This window comes from Culex pipiens, chromosome 3, assembly GCF_016801865.2.
Source record: "Culex pipiens pallens isolate TS chromosome 3, TS_CPP_V2, whole genome shotgun sequence".
In the NCBI taxonomy this organism is placed as follows: Eukaryota; Metazoa; Arthropoda; class Insecta; order Diptera; family Culicidae; genus Culex; species Culex pipiens.
In genome coordinates, this window is record NC_068939.1 from 73,254,028 (window position 1) to 73,273,935 (window position 19,908).

Sequence of the window (19,908 nt, forward strand, 5' to 3'; positions counted from 1 at the left end):
CTACAAAAGTTAGTTGTGAGTCTAGGATGACACCTAGATCACGTACTACTTTGCATTTTTCTACTGGTTGGTTTCCTAATAATACTGTTATGTTTGGTGTTTCATGTTTTCTGCTGAAGGCAATGGAATTACATTTCTTTACATTCAATTGGAGTAGGCTTTTACTACACCATGTGTAGAAAAGATTAATTTCGTTTTGGAATACATGACTGTCATTGGCATTTCCTATTTCCATATACAATTTCATGTCGTCTGCATATACAAGTACGTTAATTTTTTTAAGAATGAAGGAAATGTCGTTTACATACAAGATGAAAAGAAGAGGTCCTAGATGGGATCCTTGCGGAACCCCAGAGGTGACGTGAATTGATTCCGATAGTACATTTTGGAAGCGAACAATTTGTTCGCGCTTAGTCAAATATGACTTAAGCCATTCCAAAAGATTCGGTTGAATTCCAATTTTCTGCAGTTTGAAGATTAATAATGGTATGTCGATTCTGTCAAATGCCTTACTAAAGTCTGTGTAAATTGCTTCTACGAAATTGCGATTATGCATTGCATTCAGTGTAAAATTTACAAATTCTAAAAGGTTGGTGCTAGTAGAGCGGCCTTTAAAAAAGCCGTTCTGTTTACATGTGATGCGGTTTTTTACTTGCTGAAAGATTTTTTCATTTATAATAGATTCGAAAAGTTTTGGAATGCAAGACAAAAGGGCAATTCCGCGATAATTACGTATGTCTGATTTTGGGCCTGACTTGAAAATAGGCACCAAAAAAGACTTTTTCCATGTTTGTGGGAATTTTCCTGTATTTATTGACATGTTGAAAAGATGATGCAGTGGATATGTCAATTCTTCTGCAAGGTTCTTTAGGAATGCAGGTGCTATTCCGTCGGGTCCTGGTCCTTTTGATGAGTCTAAGTCCTTCAATGCCTGGCGTACTTCCGTTTCTGACAAAGAATTGACTAAGACGTCATTTGGAAATTCTGGTATATATGAAAAGTAGTCGCGGTCGCGGTCTTCTTCGGAAAATGAGGTGTATACTTCTTTGAAAAATTTTGAAAAAAGATTGCAAATTTCTTTTGAGTTACTGCCTACATTTTCGTCCAGTTGCATTTGCGATGGGAAGTTACTACTTTTGGATTTGGATTTTACGTAATTAAAGAAATTTTTCGGGCATGATTTGACTTCAGATTCGACTTTACTATTATATTCTTCGTTGGCAGAATTGAGTGCCGAAAAAAAATGGTCGGAAATATTCAGATAATTCAGAAGATTTGTGTCATTTGTATTGTTTCTGTATAGTTTGTAGGCTTTTTGTTTTCTATTTTTTAAATTTCTTAGTTGTGGAGTGAACCACACTGGGTATTTATTGCCTGTGTTATTACGTCGTCTTCTTCTAGTAGGTACGGTTTCAGATGTTATAGTGTTAATTTCCGTATAGAATTTTCCTACTAATTCGTCGACATTTCCTTCATTATTAAATAAATTTTGCCAGTCAATTGCAAGTAGTTTACGTTTGGCTTCTACAAAGTTTGTTTTATTGTATTCCAGGACTTCTTCATATTCCCAGTCAATGGGCAAAGTGTTTTTATGGACATAAATAGAATATTCAATTGCTGTATGGAAGACTTCATTCTTCCAAAGGGGGGTTACAGATTCTTGTACATGAAAGTCTTCAATACAGTTAGTGAATAAAAGGTCTAAAAATGAATTTCTTTGGTTTTTTACATGATTGATTTGGAAAAGTCCATAATTTGCAATATTGTCAAAGAGAAAATGCAAAGTTTCATTTTCCCCAATGACTGGGAGAAGAATTGCTTCATTTTCTTGGTCAGATATAAATTCGACTTTGCTTTGATTAAAGTCGCCATAAATGTGAAGTTTTACTTCCGGTTCCATTTTTGATGTTATGATTTCTACTGTTTTAAAGAATAGTTCATACGACTGTTTATTTGCATGGTCCGGCGGAAAGTATACTGATGCAAAAATGTGTACTTGGCCTGCAATAGTGGCTTTGGCCCAGACTTGTTCAAATTGAAAATGTTTTTCAGTTACAATTTCTTTTGGATTAAGTCTGGCATTTATGGCTAAGAGGACGCCGCCTCCTGACTTTTTCTGACTGAGATTTAAATTTCTATTGCCTAGGAATACAAAATAATTGTTTCCAAAAATTTCTTCAGGGTGGACGCTTTCGTCCCAGTTAGTTTCAGTTCCAAGAATAATGTCGAAAGAATGTGAGAGAATGTTTAAAGAAATTTCCTTCATTTTGCCTGGGCTTTTCATGCGATTGAAATTCTGACAATAAATTAGAATTTCATTCGCATTCTGTTGTTCCGTTGAAGAAATTTTTGGAGACATACTTAAATTATTAATAGTACTTACTGCCTCTTGCGAGGGTGTCATTTCTTCTTCCGTGTTAGAAGGCGTCAATGCTTGTAAAAATTCGACGATGTAGTCGGCAGGTAAAATTTGTTGGCGGCTTCGCGCGAATGCTGCAGGTATTGAAGTCTTCTAGTTGTTACATATTTCCTGTAGGTTTCCAGGTCGGTGAGGGTTTGCTTAGGTGAAATTCCAATTGTTGAGTTGTATTCCATGAAGATGTTCATAAGATGTTCAGGTTCAGTAGGCAGGCCATTGGATGCAAAAAAGACATGCATGCTGGTTAGTGTTAGTCCGTCTATGCAGACGTCCGGTTTTTGGTCCTTCAGATACGCCAAGTATAGTCTGAGATTGTCATAGACTTTAATTTCGCGGAGTCTGGCCAGCAGGAAACGGCCATCGCCGACTGCAGACTGTTCAGTTAGGCGTACTATGGGCGGCTTCATTGGGTCCAGACAGAACATACTGTCTGTTACTTCAGGAGTTTGTGATGACGTTTTTGCTGGCTGCGGCGTGGTGGCGTTTAGAGGTGGGACGATTGGCGTTTTTTCCTTCCGGTAGGGGTTGATGGTTTCCCCTTTTCGGAAGTTGATGAAGTTTGAATTCGATGTAGTTGGAGGTTGGCCAGAAAATTCGACCCTTGCCTGGTCTAGAAGTTCCTTGTCGGACAATTTGGTTGACGAATGAGTGAAAAAGTTGCTGCTACTTGCGTTGTCCTGGTCGAATTGATTGTCCTTTAAGTTAAAATGTGGCGTACTTGGGTTTCGGCCTGCGTCAGAGTTGCAGTTGGTCTGGTGCTGTTGCCGACGAAGATGTTGATGTGATTGTTGTTGCTGCAGGTGTTGCTGTTGCCGGCGTTGCTGATGATGTTGTTGTGATTGTTGTTGTTGCTGGTGCTGAATTTGTTGACGATGTTTTCGGTTGCGGCGACGTGCTTTTTCGGCTTCCTTTTCCTGAAGACGGCGAGTCCGCTGCCTGGCGTCGAAGTCGGTCCAGTCTGGCTTCCAAATTTTTTTGCTGCCGATAAGTCGCCAGCCAGATTCGATTTCCAGTACGGTTTGTTCGTTTAATTCTTCTGCCAGTGATTTTTGCCGGACTTCAATTTCATTGTCTTGCAGTTTATTGATGGATGAAGTGAGGGCCCTCACTTCATCGTGGACTGCTAAAATTATGTCCGAGGGGCATTTTTCTGCTGAGGCAATTGTTTTAATTATGTCATCCCGGTGGGATGACGTAATTTCCTGGATACGGCAGAATGATTCAGCGAGTTTTTGATTCTGGTCCGAGGTGGTGTCTTCAAATGCTTTTCTGACTTCGTTTAAGGGGAAGTCCATTGCCGGTGCCTGTGTTAATACTGCCGAAAGTATTCGACTTGCGATTTCTGCAGATTTCTTAATTTCTTCCTGCAGGCCTATGATTTTATTATGCAGTTCATTAAGGGCTTCTTGGTTTGTCTTGTCATTGGTCTTGATGTGAGTCAAGATCATATGACTGCCTTCTAAATGATGCTGCATTATTTTTCTAATGTCGATTTCCATATGTAGGTTATTTCGACAAAGGCTGCATATAGGAAGTACATGTAGTTGCAAGTCGTCTTCGGAGCCACGCTTGACCCCAATACAGGCTGCGTGAAATTTTCGATTACAAATGCCCGTACAGTTCCAGAGGTATTGTTGGTCGAAGGGTGAAGAGCACGTCGGCACATAGCACTGCATTTTGCTTACGTTTGTTAATAAGTGCACACGCGACGCGCGACAAAAAAAAATAAATATGTTTACGTTTACGTTTGTGGACTGGGTCAGTGAAGGTAAATAAAAATAAAGTGTAGAGCGAATTAAAAAACGCGTCCGTCCGGTAAAAAGACTCAACTGCAACAGAAAAAATCCACAATTTTCGCATTTTTTTCAAGTTTTCGGAAGACAAATAACTGCGTCAGAAGTGGGTGAAGTTTTGCGAAGACGGTTTGGAAGTACAGTGCACATTTTGAGACAAAGTACACCGTCTGGAAAAATAACGTTTTGTACTAGAAAAAGGGAATCACGCCCACCATTCGGGCGGAATCAACTGATGAAGACGACCTCCGGATGGGCACTGAAAAGGAAATTAGCCAGTAGGAAGTGGGTTCATTGGAGAAAGAATGGCTCGACGACGATTTTATTGGTTATGGTTCTGGTAATTCCGAGAATAATCACAAAAGGTTCGTTAGAGGAAAAATATAATGAAAATATTAAAAGAAAAAGAAAATCAACAAACCACATTTGCTTTTTACAACGAATTACCTCATGATCGATTACAACACTTGCAGCTTCTGGCGAACAGTAAAAAGGTTCCGCTTTGACAGTTCAAAACGGTTCACCCCCCAGGAAAGAACTTTTTACCCTCTATCTTAAAAGGTTTTCACTCAATCTCTCCGGGTATTCTGGAGCTTTTAAGATTAGCGTAATTAGTGTATTCTAATCACTGGCACAACATGCTTGGAATCATCTACGCGAAATGCCAAACAAGTTCTTCTAAAAAAGGAGTTTGGGCGGATGCATGTCTGCTTGAAACCCGGCCTTGAGATGGCAACGCTGAGAAAAAATCTTTCAGTTTAAAGTACGGTATGCTGATCGGAAGGAACGCGGTCAAGAAATGTTGCGTGTTCTTTTCGTGACCCCCCCAAGAAAAGTTGACAGTTCGGTAAGAGCGCGATTGACGGTGTGCGCGCTTGAGGTTCTTTCGAGGAAAAAATAAAAAGATTAAAAATATTCAAAACTTAAAATTAATTAGATTAAAAATGTTTATTCAAGAACTTTTAACAACAATTATAAACAAAATTAATCAATAAATAAAAGCAAATTTTGCAATTTCTGTAAGTTTTTTTTTAAGTTTTTCTTACTCTTGCTAGTGCCTTAGTTAAAGAAATAATAGTTCCAAAATGGATTATGATGCAACACACAGCTGAAAGGAACTCCAAAACTCTGTTATGCACTTCAAAATAACTCATTGTATCTTGATTATTCACCAATAAAACCGAATTGAATTGAATTGAATAAAAGCAAATTTAGAAATTCTTAAATTCTAAAACAAGAAAAACTAAAATTAAAAAAATATGTAATTATGAAATAAGGAAATTAAAAAACTATGTAATTATGAAATAAGGAAATTAAAAAATTAGGAAATTAGGAAACCAGGGAATTAGGAAATTTGGAAATTATGATATTAGCAAATTAGTAAAATAAAGAAAATAAGAAAATTATGAAATTATGAAACAAGGAAATTAAGAAATTAGGAAATTAATATGTAAGGAAATTAGGATGTTAGGAAGTTAGGAAATTAGGAAATGAGGAAATTAGGAAATTAGGAAGTTAGGAAATTAGGAAATTTGGAAATTAGTGAATTAGGAAATAAGGAAATTTTTAAAATTAGGAAACTAGGAAATTAGGAAGTTAGGAAATTAAATTAGGATATTAGGAAGTGAGGAAGTTAGGAAATTGGGAAATTAGGATATCAGGAAACTAGGAAATTAGGAAGTTAAGAAGTTAGGAAATTAGGGAATTAGGAAGTTAGGAAACTAGGAAATTAGGTTTTTAGGAAGTTAGGAAGTTTAGAAATTTTGAAATTGATATGTTAGGAAATTAAGAAGTTAGGAAATTATGAAATAAGGAAAAAATAGGAAATTCAGAAATTAGAAAATCGTGAAATTAGGAAAATAATATGTTAGGAAATTAGGATGTTAGGGAGTTAGGAAATTAGGAAGTTAGGAAGTTTAAGAAGGAAATTAAGAAGTTAGGAAATTAGGAAATCAGGAAATTAGGAGTTTAGGAAGTTAGGAAGTTAAGAAATCAGGAAATTTGGAAGTATGGAAATTAGGAAATTAGGAAATAAGGAAATTAGGATATTCGGAAACTAGGAAATTAGGAAGTTAGGAAATTTGGAAATTATAAAATAAGGCTGGTACAAATGTTTAATTTTTTTTTCTTAAATTCTTAAATTCTTAAATTCTTAAATTCTTAAATTCTTAAATTCTTAAATTCTTAAATTCTTAAATTCTTAAATTCTTAAATTCTTAAATTCTAAAATTCTAAAATTCTAAAATTCTAAAATTCTTAAATTCTTAAATTCTTAAATTCTTAAATTCTTAAATTCTTAAATTCTTAAATTCTTAAATTCTTAAATTCTTAAATTCTTAAATTCTTAAATTCTTAAATTCTTAAATTCTTAAATTCTTAAATTCTTAAATTCTTAAATCCTTAAATTCTTAAATTCTTAAATTCTTAAATTCTTAAATTCTTAAATTCTTAAATTCTTAAATTCTTAAATTCTTAAATTCTTAAATTCTTAAATTCTTAAATTCTTAAATTCTTAAATTCTTAAATTCTTAAATTCTTAAATTCTTAAATTCTTAAATTCTTAAATTCTTAAATTCTTAAATTCTTAATCTTAAATTCTTAAATTCTTAAATTCTTAAATTCTTAAATTCTTAAATTCTTAAATTCTTAAATTCTTAAATTCTTAAATTCTTAAATTCTTAAATTCTTAAATTCTTAAATTCTTAAATTCTTAATTTCTTAAATTCTTAAATTCTTAAATTCTTAAATTCTTAAATTCTTAAATTCTTAAATTCTTAAATTCTTAAATTCTTAAATTCTTAAATTCTTAAATTCTTAAATTCTTAAATTCTTAAATTCTTAAATTCTTAAATTCTTAAATTCTTAAATTCTTAAATTCTTAAATTCTTAAATTCTTAAATTCTTAAATTCTTAAATTCTTAAATTCTTAAATTCTTAAATTCTTAAATTCTTAAATTCTTAAATTCTTAAATTCTTAAATTCTTAAATTCTTAAATTCTTAAATTCTTAAATTCTTAAATTCTTAAATTCTTAAATTCTTAAATTCTTAAATTCTTAAATTCTTAAATTCTTAAATTCTTAAATTCTTAAATTCTTAAATTCTTAAATTCTTAAATTCTTAAATTCTTAAATTCTTAAATTCTTAAATTCTTAAATTCTTAAATTCTTAAATTCTTAAATTCTTAAATTCTTAAATTCTTAAATTCTTAAATTCTTAAATTCTTAAATTCTTGAATTCTTGAATTCTTAAATTCTTAAATTATTTTTTTTTAAATTCTTTATTCTTAAATTTTCATTCTAGATTATTTAATTTTGGAAGAAATAGATTTTTCGATTGTTATAATTTTGAGGTTTTCGTAAATATGTATTTACGAATTTCTATATTCCCGATTTTTTAAACTTTTGGAATTTCGACTTGTACTTTCGTTTCGCATTTTAACATTTTTGATCTATTGAATTTATAAAAAACTTTAATATTAAAATTATTATTCTATTCTGCATATTTTTAATTTTGATTTTCCAAATTTCAGATTTTTGTTGAAATTTTCTTTATCTTCTATATATATAAAAAAATTCGACGCTTTTGTTCGAACGCGAATCAGTTCAAAACGGAGCGTCGGATCGAGGTGCTCTTTGTTGCGTTGGGTTCGTATAAGCCCAAGGAAGGTTCTTACGCTAAAGAGTAACAACTTTGGCCACTCCGGAACCGATTCCGGAAGATCTGCGGATTGTATGGGAAAAGTTGCGTAAAATCAAATTTTGATCACAGGAGGCTAAAAACGTCAAGAAGTGAAAAAATGACAAGACGAAGTTTGTCGGGGTGAGCTTGTTATTTAAAAAAACCCGATTTAATCCCACCTGGGGTGAGATAGAGCCTTTCTTACTAAAGAATATAACGATGGTAGAACTTCTTTCAATTCATAACATTGATTTTGTTTAGAAGAAGAAGAAAGTCTTATGATGAAAGCAAAGTATTATAAATGATATGATTTCCAAAAGAAACAAAAAACGCCATTTTCACCAAAAGAATATTTTTAATCGTACATATTCTTAATCAAACAAGCGTTTATGACAAACGCGAGCATAGCAAGCTTCACATGCGCCAGTGACAACGCACACCGCGTTAGGCGCAAAGAAAAACCGAGGTATAAGTGAACCGCGTGTGCCGCACGGTGCAGGGAAGATAGCCATTCAGCTTCTACGAATGTGAAAGAGTCAGAGATAGCTATTTTTACAACCGCACCACTACACACTCAATCACGAGTACCTTAGGTAGAAAGCCATTGGCGTCGCCAGCATTGAAAACTTTGAAAACGATATAAACGATGAAAAGCTTAGAAAGCTCCTATTGGAATCCAATGAACCCTGTTAAATAAACTTACGAAATCACGAAAAAAATAAGTCTACTTTTAGGCGATTTTCGGAGCACACGGAAAACAAATAGATTGTAGCCGGATGAATGTCCTATGTCACAAAAGTTTTTAAATAAACATTGGACAGTTATGCAAAAACAAACAGGGCAAAAGAAACCGAAAAGCTACGATATCTTACATGTTGTAGGAAACATCGGTAGACAAGCTACTACAAACGAGTATAAGTCGAGCCAGCAAATATTAATCTTCTCATTGAAAAGTGCCGGCGACAAAATTGGGCGAAATGTTCACCGCCCGGAGATCGCGAGTTGGCGCGAGCGAATGAACACCGCGAAAAAAGATTCGGGGGTGCATTGGGGTTAAATGATCATTTCGTCATTCGGTGTAATTAAAAAATAATTATTTTTTCGTAAATATCGCTACTTTGATGCGATGTAATTCATTTTTACAGTAAATTAGGCATTGTTACATCAAATTTGACCTTTCAAACGCACTAGAATGGCCAAATTTTAAAACATCAATGTTTGCCAATTTGACCGTTTTACCCCCAATTCCCCTTGTAGAACAAAAGAAAAGTTCATCCGCGGTCTGTCAGCAGCGCGCTGTTTTGTTTGCTGGATCAACATTTGGAAATGTCGAACGTTGAAGGAAATCGCTCAAAAAATGGAAATTAATCGATTTCAAATGTTATGGCCGCAAATGAAAGGTAAGGGTGGCTAATTTTTGATTCCGATCTGTAAAACTAGTTCTGGCGAGGGTTCTGGGCACTGCGGCAATCGATTTTACCGGCGGGTTGCTTCCGGTTGCATTTGATTTGAGGAGAAGGTTTTTCAATCCACCAGGGGCTTATTCGGGGGCAACAGTTTCGGTAATCCGGAACTTCCGGTAAGTTTCATATTTGCAGTGTTTAGCATGAAAAACAAACTTAGACCAATCTTTCAAATGTGCGCTCTTTTTGAGGAGGGGGCGCAAACCGAAGAAGAGCGCAACTCGGTAGAGCGTTATTTCGGGGTTTGAGCGCAAACCGAAGGAGCGTTATTGCAGGGTTTTGGCGGAAAATGAGATTTTCTTTTTTAATTTTATTTACAATTAAACGAAACATTTATATAAGGGGTCATCCACAAAACACTGATAATGGGCCATCCTCAAATCTGGGTATCCAAGAACTCCCGGATGTCATGGCCTAGAAAGCTACCTGATCAACGCCAGGTGCGCCAATATGCGCCAGCATTCTCGCGCCAGTATTCGAAGCTCAACTTGACAACTTGGCGACGAAGCGTCGAAAATCGATGCAGTGTGATTTTTTGACGATTTTTCCGATTAAAATTCATGCTGAATCGACATATTTACGAAGATGGAAATGACGTCCTGGCTTAAAGTAAAACCTATACCTTTCTTTAGTAAGAAAGGCAAAAAGTAAATCGTTCTAAAAATTGATCGGGATTGCCGATCGATGTCGAATTTGTTTCAGATGCTCACTCATGGTCTGTACTATGAATGTAGCAAGAAATTTTGAATGAAATCTGAAATGAAAAATGTTGGCGAAGGTCACCAGGTGGGCTTTTACCTTTTTTTAGGGATTTTTTTTCTTATGGTAGGTCAATCAAACGGCTCTAACTCCAGAACCATATTATGAATCTGGATGAAAATTTGGGAGGTTGTAGGGCTCGAAAAATGCAATTTTTGAGATAAATAAAAGATATGAAAATGAAAAAATTTGACCATATTTTCATTTGAAAACTGTGTATTTTGTTGAAAAGTCTGGCCGCATCCGAAAACAGATGGATATTTCGAAATTTGCGCGGCAACTCGCCCAGGTTCAGCACACTAGCTTTCATCTGCATTTAGAAGAATCGAAATCGGATATATGGGAGCTGAGAACGGCGCGACACAAAATTTTGCAAAATTTTACCACATACGAACATCACTCGACCTCCACGGAATTTATTTTCTCAAAATTCGAGGGTTGGAGATAGACGAGTTCTGTCAAGGTGAATCGATAGAGCGTCAAAAATCGATGCAGTGTGATTTTTTGACGATTTTTCCGATTAAAATTCATGCTGAATCGACATATTTACGAAGATGGAAATGACGTCCTGGCTTAAAGTAAAACCTATACCTTTCTTTAGTAAGAAAGGCAAAAAGTAAATCGTTCTAAAAATTGATCGGGATTGCCGATCGATGTCGAATTTGTTTCAGATGCTCACTCATGGTCTGTACTATGAATGTAGCAAGAAATTTTGAATGAAATCTGAAATGAAAAATGTTGGCGAAGGTCACCAGGTGGGCTTTTACCTTTTTTTAGGGATTTTTTTTCTTATGGTAGGTCAATCAAACGGCTCTAACTCCAGAACCATATTATGAATCTGGATGAAAATTTGGGAGGTTGTAGGGCTCGAAAAATGCAATTTTTGAGATAAATAAAAGATATGAAAATGAAAAAATTTGACCATATTTTCATTTGAAAACTGTGTATTTTGTTGAAAAGTCTGGCCGCATCCGAAAACAGATGGATATTTCGAAATTTGCGCGGCAACTCGCCCAGGTTCAGCACACTAGCTTTCATCTGCATTTAGAAGAATCGAAATCGGATATATGGGAGCTGAGAACGGCGCGACACAAAATTTTGCAAAATTTTACCACATACGAACATCACTCGACCTCCACGGAATTTATTTTCTCAAAATTCGAGGGTTGGAGATAGACGAGTTCTGTCAAGGTGAATCGATAGAGCGTCAAAAATCGATGCAGTGTGATTTTTTGACGATTTTTCCGATTAAAATTCATGCTGAATCGACATATTTACGAAGATGGAAATGACGTCCTGGCTTAAAGTAAAACCTATACCTTTCTTTAGTAAGAAAGGCAAAAAATATTTGAAATTTCTGAAATGTTTGTTTTTTTTCATCTTTTTGAATTTGTTGTTTGGTTGGATTTCAAAATTTCAGATTATTATTGTATTTTCAGTAAGAACATAGATATTTGTATGATTATTGTCAAGTTTAATTTCACTCTGATTTACTTCATTTTGGTCCCGCGAGTGTGGATAAATCGGACAGTGCAGGGGACTCATAATCCAGAGGTAGCTGGTTGGTACTAGCAATAAATTGTTGGTGACACGATGGCCGACATCTATAAAGACAACTTCTTTTTCTACTCCATTTCGACCAAAAAACTTAATCTGTCCTTTTAGTTTCAATATTCTGCTTTTTGAGATTCGTCGAGAATTTTAAATATTATTATATCCAATACAAAATTATTAAAACGTTTGTAATTATCAGTCGCATTCAAAAAGGAAAATTACAATTCTTTGATTTTTTCATCAAAACATATTACAAACAAGCACCGCGCGAAGAAACGTCAAACGCAATCTTTCCGTTTCTGTTACTTTTCAGCTGCGTACCGCTTAAGAAAAATCTTTTCGTGACCCTTTCCTTGACCGTTTCTTGGGCGTTTTTTTGTATGGAGTTTTGCGTTCCTTCCCATCTGCGTATCAGCCTTAAATGAACAAACATGAAATGGTTGATCTTTTCATTTGTTTTTATTTAATAATGGAAATAACATAAATTTGTATTGTACTTCGATTTTCAATAAGAAATTTGGAGAGGAAGAAGAGAATAAATGTTTATCGCAAATATTGCTCATCTTACTTAGGAAACCGTATGTTTTATTGTCACGTTTTTCTTTCAGCATTAGTAATACCAATCGGTTCACGTATGTTCCACGCTCACAACCGCTTCACCACCGTTTGCACCATCAAATCCGGATCCGAGCTCACAAACACTTGCCGTCCCTTCTCATCCCGGTAGTCGTTGTACGCGATCGAAAACACAATCTCCATGCCCAACTTTTTGCACATCCCAGCCGACTTGACCCCGGTGGTGTCCCCGTACGCCACGGCCGCACCCAACTTCCGCGCCAGCTCAAACTGCTGCTCCATCAGGGCGCTGGCCACGGAACGCTGCCGGTACCGATGGTCAACCCCCACTCCGTACATGTAGTAAATGTTGCTCACGCCGTACCGTTCCGCGATGTTCGCTTGCTTGGCCATGAACGCGAGGAAGCGCAAAATGTCCGCAAACTTCTCCGTCTCCGTCGTCTGCGCCAACGTGGCCATGTTCTGGGCCTCGTCCCCGTTCAGCATCCCGCCGGCGCAGAAGCCCACAATCTGGCCCGTTCCGTCCTCGATGGCCAGCGTGGTGCAGCCTTCGGTGATTAGATTCACGTAGAAATCGACATCGTCCGGGGCGACCTCCGGGCTGCCGTTGTAACAGGTATTGACGCCCTCCTCGGGGTAAAAGTACCGCAGTAAAGCTTCCCGAAGGGCCTCCCGGTCCGCTTCGGTGGCCAAACGGTACGACACGGTCATCTCGGAAGTTGCTGCTGCTGCGGTTGCTGGTGTGGCCATTTCGACGATCTGCTGCCAACTGATACAACGAGTCGTACGCACGTACCCAGGAAAGCTACACGTGGGAATTGTTTTAGGTTATGTGCGTACAAATCTGCAACAAGGTGGTTGGGTGGAGGCTGCGCGTCGTGTAAACCGTGTAGTCTGGGAAGGTGACGAGATGAACTACATTTTATTGTTAACGGCCGGCGCAGTCAATTAGAATTGAACGCGAGCTATAGTGATTACAAGGGCGTTAGGCGGTTTGATTGAAAACACATAAAATTTTCTCATATGAATGAAACCTGTTGCACAATAATTCATTGAGATTCTTTGCAATTGTTTATATTGAAACTCTATCTTTCTCGATCAATTGCATCGTGATTTATTTTAGGCTTAGAATTCCAGTACCAACTGCAAACATTCTGGTTTAACGTTGTGCGAACAGCTGTGCAATTGCCATGGAATGCGGTTTGCGGTTGTAACGGCTGTGTCCGATAATTTGATGTATTTGAATTCTAGAATACTTTTTCAAAACCACCAATGCGCCATGAGTTTCCTATATTCATAGAACCTTTTGAAAATGTAAGCGAGAATTTTTCTCATAATATGTAGTCACGCTTTTCACAATAAGGGAAATTAGTTGATAATTTAGTAAAAATTTAAGATAAACTACTCTGGCTAGTGAACAGCAAGCACAATTTTTTTTATTCAACACTTCTAAAATCGTTTCACTACTGTTTGAACTGTCAGTTCCGAACCCGAACTCACGAATATCTGTCGGCCCACTTCGTCACGGTAGTCGTTGAACGCGATCGAAAAGACAACTTCCATGCCCAGCTTCTTCACCAAGCCCGCAGACTTAATTCCGGTAGTGTCCGCCGAAACCAGCGCAGCCCCCTTCTTTCGAGCCATCTCGAACTGGTTCTCCATCAGGGCGGTGGCAATGGCTTGCTGGCGAAACCGTGGATCAACTCCGACTGCGTAGATGCTGTAAATGTGCGTCACTCCAAATCGTTTCGCCAAATTTGCGTTCTTCGCCATAAATTCAAGAAACTTTAAAATATCCGCAAACTTTTCCGTCTTTACTGACGAATTGGTAAAACTTTGGTCTTCTACCAGTCCACCAATGCTGAAACCTACGATCTGACCCGTTCCCTGATCTATGGCCAGCTCCGTACACCCTTCGTCGATCAGGTTCACGTAGTACTCGACATCGTCCGGAGCGGCCTCACTTCCGCCGTAGTAGCAAACGTTCAAGCCTTCCTCCGGGTAGAAAAAGCGCAACAGTGCCGAGCGAAGATCCTCACGATCAGCTACGGTGGCCAAGCGGTACGAAGGATTTGGTAGTTTTTCAACAGTTGTGCACATTTCAATGATCGGATTGTAACTAAGCTTAGTGAAGGGACATTGCATCGAGAAACGAGCCGCCACGTGCAGTCAGTTAAAGTTCTAGACGTTTGCGTGACCTTCTGGAGATTTTATCTTGGGAAGCTTTGAAGAATCACAGCTGCTTACCATATGCAGTGTGATAAAAAAGCTTTTTTTCCCTTTTTTTATTTTGAATCGCGGATTTTTTTAATTCGGAATTTACACTGCAATAGTTTGTTTTTATTTTTATGTTTAAAAGTCAAATAAGTAAAAAAACCCAAAATAGGACCAAAAATCAATTTGTTGACAATTGGGTACTAAAGCCCTATGCCAATTTTTATGTACAACGGTAAAAAACACGATTAAAACCCATTTCTGATCACTTTTTTTCATTTTAATGCAAAAAAAATTGACAAGACATTTTTTTTCGATGGATCAACTATGGTCCCCTTGGAACAAGCTGTCAAGTAGGAACTTTTCTGTCAAGAAGGACCGCGAGGGTAATTTTTCAAAATTGATTTAAAAATCCATTTTAAACTCTTTGTGGTCGTACAAAGGGTCATTGTACTCAGAAAAATAAGCTTTATCGCTGTGAACAATAATATCAGCAATCTAAGCTTCATTTTAGGACCCAATTTGGCTCAATTCTGAGGACAGATTAAGATTCAGCGGGCAAAATTACATGGAAAATCATATATTTTTGGGCAATTTTGGAATTTCGTTAGGGTGGTTCCATATGGTTTTCCTTTGAAAATTAGACTTATTCCAATTCAAATTAAGATATCTCGAGTTTTAAGAAAAACACCCCTAAGATTTTTTCAGCAATTGTAGTGCTGAATCTCCTCTTTCAAATGCAACCTGGTGCTTCAAATTTGGCTAGCGCCTTTTTGAGATATTTGAGTTTTAAGTTTGCATATTTTTTATTGATGATATTATTGTTTACAGCGATAAAGCTTATTTTTCTGAGTAAAATGACTTTTTGTACGACCAAAAAGAGTTTAAAATGGATTTTTAAATCAATTTTGAAAAATTAACCTCGCGGTCCTTCTTGACAGAAAAGTTCCTACTTGACAGCTTGTTCCAAGGGGACCATAGTTGATCCATCGAAAAAATGTTGTCTAGTCAAAAAAAAAAAATTGCATTAAAATGAAAAAAAGTGATCAGAAATGGTTTTTAATCGTGTTTTTTACCGTTGTACATAAAAATTGACATAGGGCTTTAGTACCCAATTAGACCCGTTTTTTTTGTTTGGCCATTAGGGTGATCTACGCCGTGTTAGGGTGGTACGAAAAATGGCAATTTTCGTCGATTTTCGCAAAAACCACTTTTTTCAAAAAAATCATTTCTCCGCACCATTTCATCCGATTTTAGTTGTCTTAGATGCAAAAGAAAGGTGATTAGTTTGACTATTAAAGAAAAATAGTAAGAAGTTTCAAAAATCTAGCTTAACATTTGAAAAGGTCGTATGAAAACTTAATATGCTGTTTTGAAGGTCTCGTAATTGAAATACGCAACTTTTGGTACCCTTACATGTATAGGTCATCGCTAAAAATTTCAAGTTATCGCAGTTTTAGTGAAAAAAGTCCCGTTTTCGTCATTTTCCCATTTTTGCGCGTGGCGCGTCGAAAAACTCGAAAACGTCGAAATTTTCCGAGGAATCCGATAAAAATATTTTCAGACATAGGCTCTTTGGTCCCGAGACCTTCAAAACAGCATTTTAAGTTTTCATACGACCTTTTCATATGTTAAGCTAGATTTTTGAAACTTCTTACTATTTTTCTTAAATAGCCAAACTAATCACCTTTCTTTTGCGTCTAAGACAGCTAAAATCGGATGAAATGGCGCGGAGATATGATTTTTTGAAAAAAGTGGTTTTTGAGAAAATCGACGAAAATTGCCATTTTTCGGACCACCCTAACACGGCGTAGGTCACCCTAATGGCCAAACAAAAAAAAAACGGGTCTAATTATTTCGGCCAAGGAACCCCAGAAAAATTTTGAGCCCGATCGGAGAACTTTTTTTTTCGAATCATGCTGTTTTCGTGGGGAATTGCTGTATAAATGGCCAAAATCTAATGTTTTTCAAACATTTTAATTTTTAAAACCGCTGTATTTTCACAACGAGTGAACCTAGGACAACTTTTATGTAAAGGTGTCTGGAGAAACGAGGGTTTTTGCGAAAATTTACGTTTAGAACACATGTCATAAAAACGAGTTTTAATAAATGATTTTTGTATTTTTGAGGAGAGACATACCATCCTGCATTTTTCGTGAGACTTTTTGCAACATGTTAGACTAACGTCATGATTCGAAATCCGGACACTTAGTAGCATATCATTTTTGTTATAGCTGGCAAAAAATCATGTAATAAGTTGGAAATGTAGAAATATCACCAGGATGTAGTACAAACAGTCAATTTTAAGAGAATGCATGCAAAATATGTCTTTTCTTACAATTTTTCATCAGAATTTTGAAATTAAAATGACTTGTTGTGCTTCGAATCCCGGACACTGATAAAAGCTGATTCGAAATCCGGACACTTTTGCTTCGAATTCCGGACACTCGATTTTACTTATGAATCGCATAAATTTGGACTGAAATGTTAGTGAATGGCATTCTTTAGGTCTCAAATAAGCTGTTAACATCAAAACAATCGATAGTTTATATAAAAATTTGCTAGAATTTAAGGAAATCGAAACCATAAATTTTTGCTTTGCCTTCCCGGTGCTTCGAACGCCTATGAAATATTTCAAGTGAAATGTTTCGCATTTTTGGTAATCTTATAATTTTATTGTATTTAATTGTTTTGGCATTAACTACAGCGTTCGAACAAACTTTAAATGAAAGTTGATGTTGGAATTCATCAAATAACACAGTTTTGACATTCATAATGCGAACTTATATCCAAATAATTGATAAAACAAGATGAAGTGTCCGGGTTTCGAAGCGTCCGGGAATTCGAATCATGACGTTACTCCCACACAAAAAAAAAAAAAATGAACGAAAAATCGTGGACTCACTTTCGAAATTTATCTATTAAACATAATAATAAAAAAATCATTAAAGTGGTGTGTACTTTTATTTCAGTGTATTTTTATTAAAACCGTTAAATTTCCTACAAGTTTGTCTTGCATCCCTTTTTATACGGTTTCAAGATAAAATAATTTTAAAATTACGAAAAACGGAATTGCTCATTTGCCTTATTTTAGAATAAAGAAACAATCAAATTGAAGTTTGTCTGGTGCCCTCCAAACAGATCAAAATTATCAAATGTCGATTGAATTAACAGTCCGATTTTCAATGTTCAATTATCAATTGCACATTCGATTTAACATTAAAAATATGATGAAAAAAAAAGTTTGAGAAGAAGTAAACTTTTTTCATTTGAAAAAAAGAGTTAAGGCCGTTGCAAATATTTTTTGAGGTTTATGTCCCTCGACTCTGGCCAAACTCGAAAATATGTAGTCCAAAATGGTGGCCAATAAAAAAGAAAACTTACCTTATATGGAAAAGGAATAGAGGTGTTCAAAAATAGACATGCAAATCGAAACGACAGAAGGTTACTCAAAGTTCAATTTGGTCGCATTTGGTCACAAACACATTTCTCTTAAGTTAAAATGTTAAAACAAACATGTAATCGTCAATGTTTGTGGGCATTGCTCAAATCTTTAATCTTTAAATTTTATTTGGCAAGAATAATTAGCAGAATGAAATTAGGTTACTGCAGCTGAATAATTATTAGAAATATTTGTGTTGTTTAATTTTTAATTTTTTTATGGTTTTGATAAATGTCCTCAGTCATTGTGTTACGGAACCGATTTCAGAGGTTTTTCTATAAATTAACCCTCTACTGGTTTTGGTAGTATTTGGCTTATTCTACCACCTCCTATCATTACATTTTGCCTATCTAATTTTTTCATGTTTTTACAGTCACTTTTTCAATTTTTTGCTTGTTTTCACATTTTCTGCTATAAAATGGCACCATTATCATTTAAATTGTAAAAAAATGCGTAGAGGCATAGTCTGGGACACTAGAAAAATTACTGCATACTTCTTTTTACTTAAAATATACTGCCCATGTTCGCATAAATGTCCCATATGCAAAAACAGCAAGCTGAGAAAAACGCATTTAAAGTTTGTCCCAAACATAAGGCTACGTGTAAAGTTTTCTAATCTAATCTAATCTAATCTAACACAAACGCAGCCAGTCCGATGAAAGCATGCTGGAAAGTCTTGTGATTAGATTACGCCCCAAGCACTTTTCTTGTCATTATTAATGATTGCAGTACATCCGAGGACACCCGAAAATGTATTGCAAAAATTAAAGCGGCCAGCCCTACTACGCTGTGTTTACCGAGAGAGGATTCTGAGAACGGATCACATTTCACAAAATCTACATGGGAGAAAGGATGCGTGGACATACCGTACCAAACGCTCCAGTTAACAGTTTTATATGTGTTTTGTAGGATGTGTTCAGTGTAAAATAAAGTGTTGTTGTATAATCAATTAAATATAATAATGCAATATAATGATCATTTAATAAAATCCCTTCACCTATATATAATAACCACTCACCCAAGCACACAAACAGCGACACAAAAGAAATGAGAATGAGCATGCAAAAACAAGATAGCGCGTCCCCGTGGTCAGCGCATTAATCATAAGGCTACGTGTTAAGTTTTCGCGAAAAAACTGGATTTCCTCCTAATTTCTAGAACAAAGTACTAGATGTTATAGGCTCTTTTGAAAGAGCACACGATTTTGAACCAAACTGCATCAATAACTCGAAATCGATGAAAATGCATATGGGACATTTATGCGATTAGGGGCAGTATAGCAAATTAGTAAAACATACAGCCAAAGTTGACCCCTAAAAAACTGACATTTTTGAAAACATTGGAAAAGTCACATAAAAAAAGTAAAACTTCCAACCCATAAATTTTGTAAAATTTTAAGAGTTCTTCTTTCCACTGATTTTTAAAGATTAAAAATTGGTTGTAAATAGATTTTTGGCGATTTTTTGAATCGAAACCCGCCTAAAGGCGTGGTTGGGTTGTAAAGGGTTATATTTAGCAAGATCTGTCTTCGATTATAGCGTAGATGTCCCTATTTTGGACCTGCTTTTCAAAGGTCCCTTCGATTCAATACTGTTTTGAAGAACTGTTTAACCAAAGTTAGCCCGTAACCATAACCTTTGTAGCTTATTTTATGCTGTAAACTGTAGACTGTTGATGCATATTTTGTGAAATTCTTATCAGTTTGTTTTCGCAGGAGATAAAATTGATTTTAAATGTAATTTGGCTCTAAAGAAAACAAACTTATCACACCATGTACTTCAAACAACTGACCTCACCAATAAAAAAAAATGTCATGGCAATTATTTTTGTTGACCAGTTCAATAAATTGGACCAAAACCCCGACGACGTTTTTTTTTTTTCATATACTTTTGACCGATACTGTATGCGAATGCAGTCTTAGTTCTGAACGTAGACGTTTGCGTGACTTTCTATAGATCTTATCGCATCTACCATGAGAGGATATATTAATGAGACAAAACACGTGTTGA

The 19,908-nt window shown here is 35.8% G+C and overlaps 2 protein-coding genes across 2 annotated transcripts; both read right to left on the reverse strand.

Annotated features, from left to right (window-relative positions):
* Positions 1 to 12,092: 12,092 nt before the first annotated feature.
* Positions 12,093 to 13,141, reverse strand: LOC120416581 (uncharacterized). Its single transcript, XM_039578315.2, has one exon. It carries the CDS (start codon positions 12,991 to 12,993, stop codon positions 12,313 to 12,315), a length of 681 nt encoding a protein of 226 aa, XP_039434249.1. The 5' UTR covers positions 12,994 to 13,141; the 3' UTR covers positions 12,093 to 12,312.
* Positions 13,142 to 13,654: 513 nt separating this feature from the next.
* On the reverse strand, positions 13,655 to 14,376 carry LOC120416580 (uncharacterized). The gene has a single exon (XM_039578314.2). The coding sequence runs from the start codon at positions 14,341 to 14,343 to the stop codon at positions 13,693 to 13,695; it is 651 nt and encodes a 216-aa protein (XP_039434248.1). The 5' UTR covers positions 14,344 to 14,376; the 3' UTR covers positions 13,655 to 13,692.
* Between the last annotated feature and the right edge of the window lie 5,532 nt (positions 14,377 to 19,908).

Coding starts and splice junctions, on each gene's coding strand:
- LOC120416581 (XM_039578315.2), bottom strand. CDS start 12,993: ATGGCCACACCAGCAACCGCAGCAGCAGCAACTTCCGAGATGACCGTG.
- LOC120416580 (XM_039578314.2), bottom strand. CDS start 14,343: ATGTGCACAACTGTTGAAAAACTACCAAATCCTTCGTACCGCTTGGCC.